Source organism: Budorcas taxicolor, chromosome 25, assembly GCF_023091745.1.
Source record: "Budorcas taxicolor isolate Tak-1 chromosome 25, Takin1.1, whole genome shotgun sequence".
Lineage (NCBI taxonomy): Eukaryota > Metazoa > Chordata > Mammalia > Artiodactyla > Bovidae > Budorcas > Budorcas taxicolor.
In genome coordinates, this window is record NC_068934.1 from 2114402 (window position 1) to 2126804 (window position 12403).

A 12403-nucleotide genomic window follows, 5' to 3' on the forward strand; every position below is an offset into this window, starting at 1 on the left:
TGATACCATTTATCTAAAATTTACAAATGGCTACAACCAAGCTATGACCTTAAAGGTCAGGACAGTGGTTATCTTGGGAGCAGGCTGGAGTGAGTGCAAGGGTGTGGGAAGGGGGCCTCTGGAACACTACTAATGCTCTGTTTATTGCCTAGGTGGTAGCTGCACTGCTCTGCTGCCTTTTCAATAATTCATCAAGCTGTCCAACCCTGATTTGTGCATCTTTCTGTATGTATGTCAGAGTCAGTAAAAGAGATTTTTTTTAAACAGTCACAAAAAGATCACTTGCAGCTCTTTAAGATATACAGATCTTTGAGGCTCATGGAATGTCCACAAGTGACTTGCATATTTAAACGTCACCAGTAATTTCAGCCTGTACTTGAGGGGAAATACTTCACAAAACATTATGGATGCTTTTCCTTCTATAGATAGTCACAGCTGAATTACTTGCAGACCCATCTTGGAGTCTTATTCAAAGAGCAATATATTTTTTTTTAAACTACTGTGTACACATCAGTAACATCAGTATCAGTGTAGAAGCATTCACTCCATAAAGGAAAAAAATGGTAACCAATAATCAGCAACTCACCATGGGGAATACCTCATCATCACTAACCAAAGGACTGGTTATTTCTTTGGTTTGAAATGGCAAAGATGGCAATGGAGGTGTTGCACTTCTGTTTGGCTCACGATCGTGGTTAAATCTAAAAGAGAAGGACTAGTTGTCATTATTGCTACCAAGGACACCTGTTTATTTATGGAGCTAAGAATTTAAATTTCTCCAATTTCTAACTGTGAGGAAAGCACAACAAAATATTTGGGCTTGTTATCTGGGTATTTCTTTGAAAATAATTTTGCTGACAATTTCTATTCCACTTAAAAGACTTAGAATAATTAATAATGAAGCAGGAAACTTTCATAATTGTTAAAAATATTCTGCCATTCTTATCGCCTATATTGTTTCTCTTTCTGTGTTTTACTGTTTTGTCTCTTTGCTATTTAATTAAATAACATTAAGCCAGTTTGAGAAAAATTTTTAAACAGCTAACACAGCTGCCCTTGACAATTCTAAACAGATACTCTTTCCATTCTCATTTTACTTAACCTCACTGGCTTTCTTAACATAATCGTTGTTCTCTTTTTTTCACACTAGAGTAAGTCTCTGTACAATAATAATAATTCTAATTTATGTAGAGCTTAATAATTTATAGTATATTTACAATTTACATTATCTCCTAAACTCCTCCACACTTAGTTGTATGACCTTGAGCCACAGGTAACTATATTTACCTGTAACTTTAATTTTTTCATTTATAAAAAAGGGTTGTTACAAGAATTGAACTCCACAGTTTGATGAAAAGCACAGTATAGAATTTGTTGTTTGTGCCAAAATATAGGGTAGAAGATTAGACTGAATAAAATACCAGTGGGATTTTAAACTTTGGTGTGCTGACTAAACAAATGAATAATAAAATAAACAAACCAACTTACCCTAAAATTTTACACAAAAAGGTCCTAACAGTATGGGCTGTTTGGAACTAAATAAGTATCTTCTCTGAACATTAATTCATGAAAATGGGGTTTAATCAAAATCATCAAAGACCATGGAAATATAAAAATCCTTTCAATTTAAAGTTACTTATTTTTACTAACAATTCAAATTCTCTAAAGGTATTGATTAACCATTTTCAAAGTCTTCATATTTTAACTTTACACAGTTTAAAAAATTTACATTATTTTTTTCTGTTCTTATCCAAAGACTATCTACCTATATAGACTTCTTTTATTATGCAAACATTTTCAAAGCTATGCATACAAATAGCAATAAAAGTTAAGTGAGGCATCTGTAAACCAGTACATAAAAACAAACAAAACATGCTTTCCATTTTTACTTTCTTGAAATAGATCTTTTTTTTAAATCCATTCTTCCAAACCATAATTACCATGGAAACAGAACAGCAAATTAAACTGAAATAACATGGCTTATGATGTGCAAAATAAAATGAAACATCCCACAATTCAAATAGAATTATAACAATTGCCTTGTACATCTGCATAGAATATTCAGTTGAACCTTTTAATCTGAATGAGTCCATCTATACTTCAAAGCACAGTAGAAAAAAATAAGATAATTATAGAAACGGTTCAAGAAATATACATCCCTCTGTAATCTCAATTATACAGAGATTTCAGGGAAAGTATTATTTGCCCTAAATTATCTAAATAATTACCTCAATTATCCATTTTGCTTTGGATGTATAGATACAACTTTATGGTCCTAATTACTAAAATTTATATATGAACATTTTCTTTATTGTAAGATCAATAAAGTATGCAGAGAATGAAAGGAAAGACTACATTATAAAGCAAAGCACTTTTGCTTTAAATCATCTTTATATGACAGAAAAGTTCTTCTTCTAGAATACAGCTATTCAAATACTTCATAAAACCACCTTGCAAAAAAACGCTAAGTATATCAATTTAAAACCTATCTTAAAAACCATTTCAGAAAGCTTTTACTACCATCTCACAAGCTGGTCTGTTCAGTTAGCTTTTCCATAGACCCTATTGCAAGGCCTCTCCTTGCTTTGCCAGGAGGGCAGGAGCCAGCGTCTTTGTTGGAGAGAGCTCTACCCAACTCGAGCTGGCTTGAGGGCTGGGCCAACAGCACAGTTTACAGAGCCGTCCGTCTACACAGCCATTCCTGGCCCTGCATTGAGTTTACAAGCCTCCCTGGGCTACATACAGTGTACCGTCTTCAGCATGAAAGGGGATCCCTTCACAAACTAAGCTGATTTACCACTTCTGGCCTCCTCTTCTAACACTCCACATAACACGCCTTACTCCATGCACCTTATTAACATGCCTTATTCCTAGCCTGGAACTCTTCAGGCTACTGTGTTTTTCTCTCCTGAGCAAGATCCTGGTGCAAAATTGACTCAGCTTACTTTTTTGCTTCTAGATAAATAACTATTCATTCCTTGACAAGGGATCCTGTAGAGTGATTATGACAAACATGACTCTGTGGTGTTTTAGTATTAGAAACTTTAACTTGCTGACTAGATCTGAAGCAATTTTATTGATTAGCTTGTGATTACCAATATCTTTCCAGTACATGATATAATTCTTAAAGCCATATATTCAGTTTTAAGTATGAACTGTATATAGAGATAAAACTCCATCATACACTACAAAACTGATTTGCCATTAAAATTAGTTATATTTAATAGTTCTGGATACCACTATTCTAAGTTAGCTTGCAAATGATCCTTAAACTTCAAAATTCTAACTTAATTCTAAAAACACTGAAAACATTGACTACCTCATTGCCAGATTCAGTCTCATCTCATTCATTAGTGTTGTTTGTGCGTTTCTGGTCCCATCACACCACTTGCAGGATCTCAGCTCCCTGACCAGGGACTGAACCTGGGCCACAGCAGTGAAAGCCTGAAATCCTGACCATTAGGCCACCAAGGAACTCCATTAAGTCTTTTAAGTGCTGAATAGCTTTTTATTGGAAAAGAAATCCTTTGAAATATCCTAAAATGCTTCACATTTTAAGTGGATGAGCACAAAAATCTTATCACTTCTAACAGGAGTGAAAAGCAACAAAAACCGAGTTAACTTCCAAGTAGACAAAAGATTATTTTAATAATATATTATACAAATCTTCCTCAGTCACAAGCAAGAAGAGGTTAAAAAGCAGACTACAGACTTTAAAATGTTGTGGAACACTATGTTCCTATACCTTTATCTAAAAGCTTTTTCCTTTCTAAAATACTTTAATAAGACCTTATTGTATTAACCATTGATATGTAAATATGACTGTATGTTTTTTTGATTATTTTCTTCCTAATAAATACATACAGCTTTTAGTATTTGAGTTCACTGAGCTGTGCTGTGAGAAGGAAAGGACATTGCCTTTTTCACTTGGTAAAATTAATAGATATGAGCTTTACAGTTCTCCACCAGTGAGTTCACAGTGTCCTTGCCTCTCAACAATTCTTTCCCCATAGTGGGTTTTACATGGTACTAATTTATTCAGAACATTTGAAATGCTGTTTCTTTTAGAAATCAGGTCACTGGAGAACACTGAAATCAGACAAGCCATTAAAACAAATTTAATGAAACTTTCAACAAATGAGACTGGCAGGACAACAGGGCTCTGCAGCGGGGACAGTCGCCCAGGCTGCTTATTAAGACAGCCTCCTGCTGGGCGCTCCACCTCTTACACTGCTCCAGGTCCCATGCTGCCTGGTTTCTGTTAGGCACTCTTAACACATTCCGTACTGCCCAAGCAATCCAAACAATACAAACACTGTTTACAGACAGTGAAACGCAGAGAAACCGTCTTTCTGTTTAAACAAGAACATCTAGTACCTTCACCTAAGGCTTTCCAAGTTATTCCCAACAAGCAAGAATAGGAAACAATGTTAATGCCCCCTCTGCATTAACAGGGGCGCAATACAGACCAGTGGCTGGAGAAGACACGGCGAAGACCCTTCACAACATCACTGCACTGCTGTTTTTCTCTTACAGAGAGAAAACCACATACGGGGGGTGGGGATGTGACCCATGGAGAAATGAATCCATGGGGAGAGAAGGGCGTTGTAAAGGGTTTATTCTATATTAGAAATTATATTCTTACTGCCAAATCAAGGTTAGATTTTCTGGACAGATTTTCCGTTACCCTGGCCAGTCAACATGGGGACACTCAGCAGGGAGCTGCCCTCTGGCTGGGGCGCACGCCCCTCATCCTCTCCACATCCCTTTTGGACTCTTGCTGCACCTCCCCGAACATACCACCCTACCGACCGAAGAAGCACCCCTGTGGAGCAGCAGCAGGCTCCTCTCATTCCCTCCCCCGACCACCTGAAGAGCTATTAGTTCAGCACTCCTGAGTGCTTGCTGTTTCTAACACTGGGTTGGAACATATCCTTCCGGCACACACAGGGCTAGGGTGGTGAGAGTGGAGAGGATGCTTAGCACGAGCATGCTAAGCAGACGTATCGAGTATGGCCCCTGGACTTACAGACTGTCTACCTGTAGCACTGGGCTACTTAGGGAGCCGGGCATCACCCTTCCCCAACAGCACTATCTTTAGAGGAAATGTCAGATTCAGCCATTTGTTTATCCTCCAAAATATACTTTTTAGGTACTGGGAGTTGGAGAAGTATCAATATTATTGTAAATATTAACAATTTTGTTAGAATAATAATATCAATGATAATGTCTAACATTTAGGGAATTATACATTTTACAAAGAAATAGGTTTTCTCCTATAATCCTCAGAAAACCCTTATAATTATTATCCCTACTTGTCAGATGGGAAAATAAAGGTTAAATATTTCAATTCCCCAAAGCTGTAAATATTAATTATCTGTATGTGAAATTTTCATGCTAAGTATTACGAGCTTTTAAACAAAAGTTGTATTGATGTTAGGTCTGGACCTATTGATTCACCATTTCTCAGCACCATGGAATGTTAATAAACCTGATATCAAATAAGTTTGGGGACTATTGCACACCCTACCTGTTCCTGGAAACTCACAAGGTAACTAGCACATTAATGGCTTGGCAAAATCCTGTAGAAAAGAAACTTGTTTGTTTTGCTGAGCATTTTCCCAGGACTGGAAAATGGTGAAAGAACTCCAGAGACAGTTCTGACTCCAAACATATTTTATTAAAGTTGAAGAAATTAGTCAAATGTTAAGGCTGATATGTTTACTTAAATTTTGAAGCAAGACATTTTAAAGAGCCTGGGGATAATGTGGGCAGCAGGTATTGGTTTTCCACGTGCTCCTCTCCACTCAGAGAAGACCCCTCTCTCACACCCACAGGTTCTCTCCTGTGAAAAGACCACAGTCTGTCACCACTGCTGCAGTGTCAGTGTCAAGTGTACAGATATCTGGAGTTAAGCCAGACATGCTACCCGCCTGCACTCTGACATAAAAAACGAAGACTACTTTTGTATACTCTGTACGCCACATCAGGTTCTAAGAAAGTTCTGAACTGACAAAAATTCATTTTAACAGTCTACTCATTTCACTGTTATCCTTTGAAAGCTACTGAGACCATAGAACTTCATGTATCCGTGTATCTAGACTATTGACTTGTCCCCATAAACAAATTTTAAGCAGCTGAAGGGAAAGTGTATAAAATTACAATTTGATTATATAAAAACAAATTTCACTTGAATGTTTGTACATTTATATCCTTATATAAGTAGAGCTGGCATACCCATCTTCATCTTTACCCCATTTTTATTTGGCTTTGATAGGCATACCTTCCTGCTTCTTCATAGGTATTCTGATTAGCCCATGTTGATTTTCCACTGGCATGAAGTTTTGCAAGATCATTTCGGAGCCTTTCATTCTCGTATTCCAGTTTGTTAATAGATGTATGCCTTGAATGTTCCCTGTTAGTGAAGTCTACACTCTAGGGAATAAAATAAACTATCATTGAAAAAATTGTTACTTACAAGAGATGCATATTTTCTGTGCATTTGGACACATGTTGGAAAGACACTTTCATGTAAGTCGAGTCATGTGACTTTATTCCTGTGTACCTCCTAAATGTCTCTCTTCACCTCCCACCTTCTCACAACACAGGTCCTCAGTGACAGCTGCCACTGAACACATCACAATGAAGGGGATGCCCATGCTCCAGTACAGAAAAGGCTCACTGCATGCGTTACTGTTCTCCGTAGCTAGAACAAATTGCTAGTTTTAAGACTTTCTGCGTTAATAGGGTATGCCTTCTAGTGCTGATTAGTAATGGAACCAGAATTAACATATCTTTTAATTTTAAAAGATTTTTTTCCACATTAAAATAATATATGTCATTATAGAAAATCACATATCAACCCCTCACTGTTGGGTGATACAGAAAATTATATATTAAATCAATAAGATGGCAGTCTGATTCTGGGCCATTCTATACCAAGATCACTAGATCCTGGATGAGACTGTGCCAATAACACAGTCTTGAGCAATGCAGCATCATGAAAAAGTTTTATTGTCTGGTATGGGCAACCCAATGGTTAATGTCATAAAAGAATAAGAAACATATTTAAATCATAACATGAAAAATTTAGAGCAAGATTAAAGATTTCTGATGCTATCTTAATTAAATGCTGTAAGAAGTTTCTTAGGGACAGTCTAAACTTTTTTTCTCCCAACATTTTAAAAAACAGGATATATTCTGACATGAAAACTCATGAAAATGCTTTAAATAACCCCATGAAGTCCTTTATAATAGAACTATGATTTGAATACCCATGAATTATGCTGATTAAACAACAGTTCTCTGCTTTCAGAAGAGTAATATTTTAGTACAAAAAGCATAACATGAGTAAAATATCTTTTTGAAGCTCCAATTTTCTATATTTAAAAGCTCATAAGATGATAGATGATTATGGCTTAGAATTGTCATTTTTTAAGTTTCTAAATTTAAGGCTTTGAGTGCCATTGCATATGGGCTGGCATGTGATAAAGTCACTCAAAAATTTCTGACTAAATTGCATGTTTAAAATTATTCATATACTATATTAATATCAATATTGATAAACTAGAATAGAAATATATATATTAAAGCATTAAAAGTGCTTACCTGTTTTATGTTTTGCTTCAGAGGCCAAATCTGTTCATTAAAACTTGTTTACTGCCTAATTATTATGTATGTGTGTTAGCCGCTCAGTAGTGTCCGACTCTTTGAGATCCCATGGAGTGTAGCCCACCAGGCTCCTCCGTCCATGGGATTCTCCAGGCAAGAATACTGGAGTGGGTGGCCATTCCCTTCTCCAGGGGATCTTCCCAATCCAGGGATCGAAACTAGGTCTCCCACATTGTGGGCAGATTCTTCACCGTCTGCGCCACCTATACTATCCTTTTATAGAAGTTTATAGATCTTTAGGAAGGTCTACTTTTGAATGGAAAAAAATGCTCCAGGAGGTCAAACGTTCTCAAAACAATATTGGCCAATGTGACCTTTGGGAAAGAAGGGTCATTCAAGGTACTTCTCTGCTTGTTAGGCCCTTGCCTTTAGTATATGTTAACTTCGCTCATTTGAGACATACTAGTACAGATAAAAATGTAATCTATAATCTGCTTTAAAGGAGACAGGATTGCATATTCTAAAATTTGAGCCCATTTGTGATAAACATAAAGAAGGTAGACCTAATACGATTTTCCTCTCCAAAGGAGAACACTCATGGGCAGATCTGTTTGAAAAACAATCTTGGAAAAGATTCAAAATTTTCTCCTAAAAAGACATCACCTAGTCAAAATATATAACTCTTGATAGTCTGCTGCTCTGCTACAATTTCATTCAAAAATTTTCTGTAAAATTAGATTTCACCTGCGACTTTTTCGCCCAGTGTTGGTTTAAAGTATTTAAGAATGATAATAGTGATTTTTTTAAAAACCCACAATTTTCTAAATGTACCATAATTAGGTAAGTATTGTAAGTATGACCTGAAAGAATTACATAGGTAATGGATTTATACAATTTGTATTTAAAAGCATTTTCCATTTTCCTGGATAGCATTTTTGGTGCTCTCTCATTTCATTTTTTCCTAAATACTTTCCAATGATTTCAAAAATATATTCTCCAGTAGGCACTGATTAAACTTTACCTATGTATTGTTGATGGGTTCTTTTTACAGGCCCAGTCAATTTCTTATTTCCTACCCCCCCCAAATTTTAAGGTTTCATAGTTTTAACTGACTTTTCTTCTTGAAATGGGGAAACTTCATGGTGCCTGTTTACCTGAGCACACAGCTGGGTTACTGAACTGTCTGAATGATAGTATTTTACAAGAGTGCTTTTTCTCTTAAATAATAGTTAGACTAAAAAAGTATCTCTATAGAAGGGCTGACTTTAATCATGTCTTAAGGTTAGTATATTAATTTATAGCATGTAAATGAATGTTTTAGATGCTTAAAGTTAGTCACATAGGCGATTCCAACTCTTTGTGATCCCAAGGACTGTAGCCTGCCAGGCTCCTCTGTCCATGGGGATTCTCCAGACAAGAATACTGGAGGGGATAGCCATTCCCTTCTCCAGGGGATCTTCTTGACCCAGGGATCAAAACTGGGTCTCCTGCATTGCAGGCAGATTCTTTACCAACTAAGTCACTAGGGAAGTCCTTTAGATGCTTATGAGGATACTAATTTTTTATGCTGTTATTTTATTTAGCAAACTGTATGGATAGTGAAAGGCCAATTAGTCTTAAAAATTACTGTAAGTTCTGAGTTCTGACTAAACCTAATTTTATAACACCTTCCCTAAGTGAAAGAAAATTTAACAAATACAAATATAAGTCTAAGTAAATATGGAATCACAAAAAAGCCTATATGATAAACTTGATTCTTTGTTAATTACCCAGGAGCAGAATAAAGATAAACCCCTCACTTTTCTCTACATAGTCGAGCTTTTGCACAAATCCATGGGAAACATTTTTCAAAGCAACAAAGAAACACCAAAAAATATCCAAATAAACCAAAAACCTCTTGCTAATTCTGGTCTTAAGTATGTCACTGAGACCAGAGTAAAACTTACATGCCAGGTGGTTAGTCCCATTAGCAAATTCTCCAAAGGAAAATGGGGGTTGTCATAGCCCCAGATATGCAATAGGTAAAGGACTGAAAGCAAGACTGCTGTTTCTACTATTGGGTGGGTATGAACTTTCAACATTTTTTCCCTAAGTATAAATAATCAGGGAGCTTCACACTTAAGCAGAAAAGTTATCAAAGCTCTAGTAATTCAGAAATGACCTACCTTTATATCAGTAATTCCACTTGTCTAGGAAGGAAAAAATAATTGTTATTTTAATACTATGGAAATACTACATATTTTAGAAGACTTACAAATAATGATGTAAATATTATAGTTTTTACTGCCTGAGGTAAAATTTCAGCACAGATTATTTAATTATATGTTTACTTATTCATTCCAATTATTTTAGAGAGAATTAACTATCTAATTATGGGATTTTAACACACAACAGATATGAATTTTCTTTATGAAATCTTTAAACTAATAAGTGGTAAATAAATGACATAACAGATTATGAAAGCTTAAAAGAGATAAGAGTCATACAGAACTCTTTTTTATTATTCAGTAGACACTTGAGATTTTTCTCTTTGGGCAATGGCTTGACTATGTCAGTTAGCAAAGTTAATTCCAAATCTTCACATACAAAAAATGGAGAGCAGTTATAAAATCAACTTCCTAAAAGGGGGGAGTGTGTTCAAGATGGCATAGCATAGCACAGTAGGAAGACCCTGAACTCACCTGTTCCAGGGGCAAACCATAACTCCTTAGACAGCAACTACCTGTGGGAACAACCTGAAGACTAGCAGAGAAGATTTTATGTGTCCAAAGATATAAAGAAGGAACCATAATGGGATGAGTAGAACGGGGACTAAGAAGGGTGTAGTCAGAATCACATCCCTGGATCAGCAACTTTCAAACTGAAAGAATATCACAATTGCAGAGGTCCTCCCCAAGCAGCAAGGGATCTGAACCCCGCATCAGGCTCCCTAGCTTGGGGGTGTTGTACTGGGAAGATAAGCCTCTAAGATGTCTGGCTTTGAAAACTAGCAGGCCTTACCTTTGAGAAAGCCAAAGGGCTACAGGGAACAGAGACTCTACTCTTAAAGAACACACACAAAATTTCTCATGCTCTGAGTCTCAGCACAAAGGCAGCAGTTTTGAAAGGAGCCTACTTGCTCATCTTGGAGTCTCCTGGAGAGGGGAAGGGCAACTAGGACTCCCCTGGGGATAGAGGCACTGGTGGCAACCATTCTCGGGAGCTTAGTCTACCATATGGACACCAGCACTGACAAGCACCATTTTGGAGACCTCCCTTTAACCTCTTTGTGCCAGAGGTTACCAGCCCACCAGCTGGTTGGCACCAGTCCCAGGACTTCATAGACTGCACAGTCAGCTGTACCAGGATCCGGCCCCACCCACTAGAGGGTTGGCACCAGCCTTGGGCTTCACAGGCCCCATGATCGGCTATGCTGGGATCCAGCCCCACCCACCAGTGGGAAAGCAGCCAATACATGAGGCAGTGCTGGCAGCCACCTTGGCAAGGGGTCAGCCCTGCCAACGAGCATGCCCACAGTAGCTGGCCATGCCACAAGAGAAGGGTTCACATAGCCTACTCATGAGGCAACCCAAGAGCATGTGACTCCAGTGAACACAGGGAGTGCTCTGCTGAGCCCCATAGGACATCTCCAACACAAGGCCACTTCTCCAAAATCAGAAATCATAACCAGACTACTTAGTAGGAAGAAATAAAAAAGAAAATGGGGCAAAATGAGGTGAGAGAGGTATAAATCCATATGAAGAAGATGTAGGATAAGCAATCTACCCAGTAAAGAGTTAGAGGTAATGATGTTACAGATGTTCAGTGGACTCAGGAGAAAAATGGATGAACACAACAGTAAGTTTAACAAAGAGCAAACACAAAGAAGAACCAAAAAAGAGCTTAATAATACAACAACTGAAATAAAAAAATACCTTACAAAGAATAAACAGTAGACTATATGATAGAAAAGAAGAGACCAGTGAACCGGAAGGTAGAGTAGTGGAAACTACCCAAGAAGAGTTCATGCTGATCCTTTTCAAACTATTCCAAAACACTGAAGAGGATGGAACGCTTCTGAACTCACTCTAGGAGACCAGTGTCAACATGATGCGAAAACCAGGCAAAGACACCACAAAAAACAGTAACAGGCGAATATCACTGCTGAACACAGATGCCGGAGTTCCCAACAAAATGTCAGCAAATCAAGTCTAACAACACATTGAAAAGACTATACACTATTATGTGGCTCAACATCCACAAATTAATCAATGTGACACGCCACATTAAAAATTGAAGAATAAAAGCCACATGGTCATCACAATAGACATAGATAGAGGCTTTGACAAAATTCAACATCCATTCATGATAAAAGTTCTCCAGAAAGTGGGCATAGAGGGAACATGTCTCAACATAATAGAGACCCTATATGACAGACACATAGCCAACATCATATTCAACAGTGAAAAGCTGAAAACAGTTTCTCTAAGATTAGGATCAAGACAAGGATACTCTTTCCACTTACTTAATAGTACTAGAAGTCCTAGCCACAGTAATGAGACAAGAAAAAGAAATAAAGAGATTTCAAACTGGAAAGGAAGAAGTAAAACGATCAATGTTTGTAGACAACATGAAACTATATAGAAAATCCTCAAGATGCCACCAAAAAACTATTAGACATAATAAATTAATTCAGCAAAGTTGTGGGATACAAAATTAATATACAGAAATCTTTTACATTCCTATATACGAACAATGAACTAGAAAGAGAAATTAGGAAAACAACCCTATTTACAATCACATTAAAATAATA

At 37.0% G+C, this 12403-nt stretch overlaps 1 protein-coding gene across 1 annotated transcript in view; it reads right to left on the minus strand.

Moving 5' to 3' along the window:
* DEUP1 (deuterosome assembly protein 1) overlaps positions 1-12403 on the minus strand; it is a 127581-nt gene that overhangs the window by 21022 nt on the left and 94156 nt on the right. The window contains exons 11-13 of the mRNA XM_052662359.1: positions 9777-9800; positions 6284-6435; positions 587-701 (exon numbers count right to left, since the gene is read on the minus strand). Of these exons, the coding sequence (XP_052518319.1) occupies positions 587-701; positions 6284-6435; positions 9777-9800 (291 nt within the window). The remainder of the gene's footprint in view (positions 1-586; positions 702-6283; positions 6436-9776; positions 9801-12403) is intronic.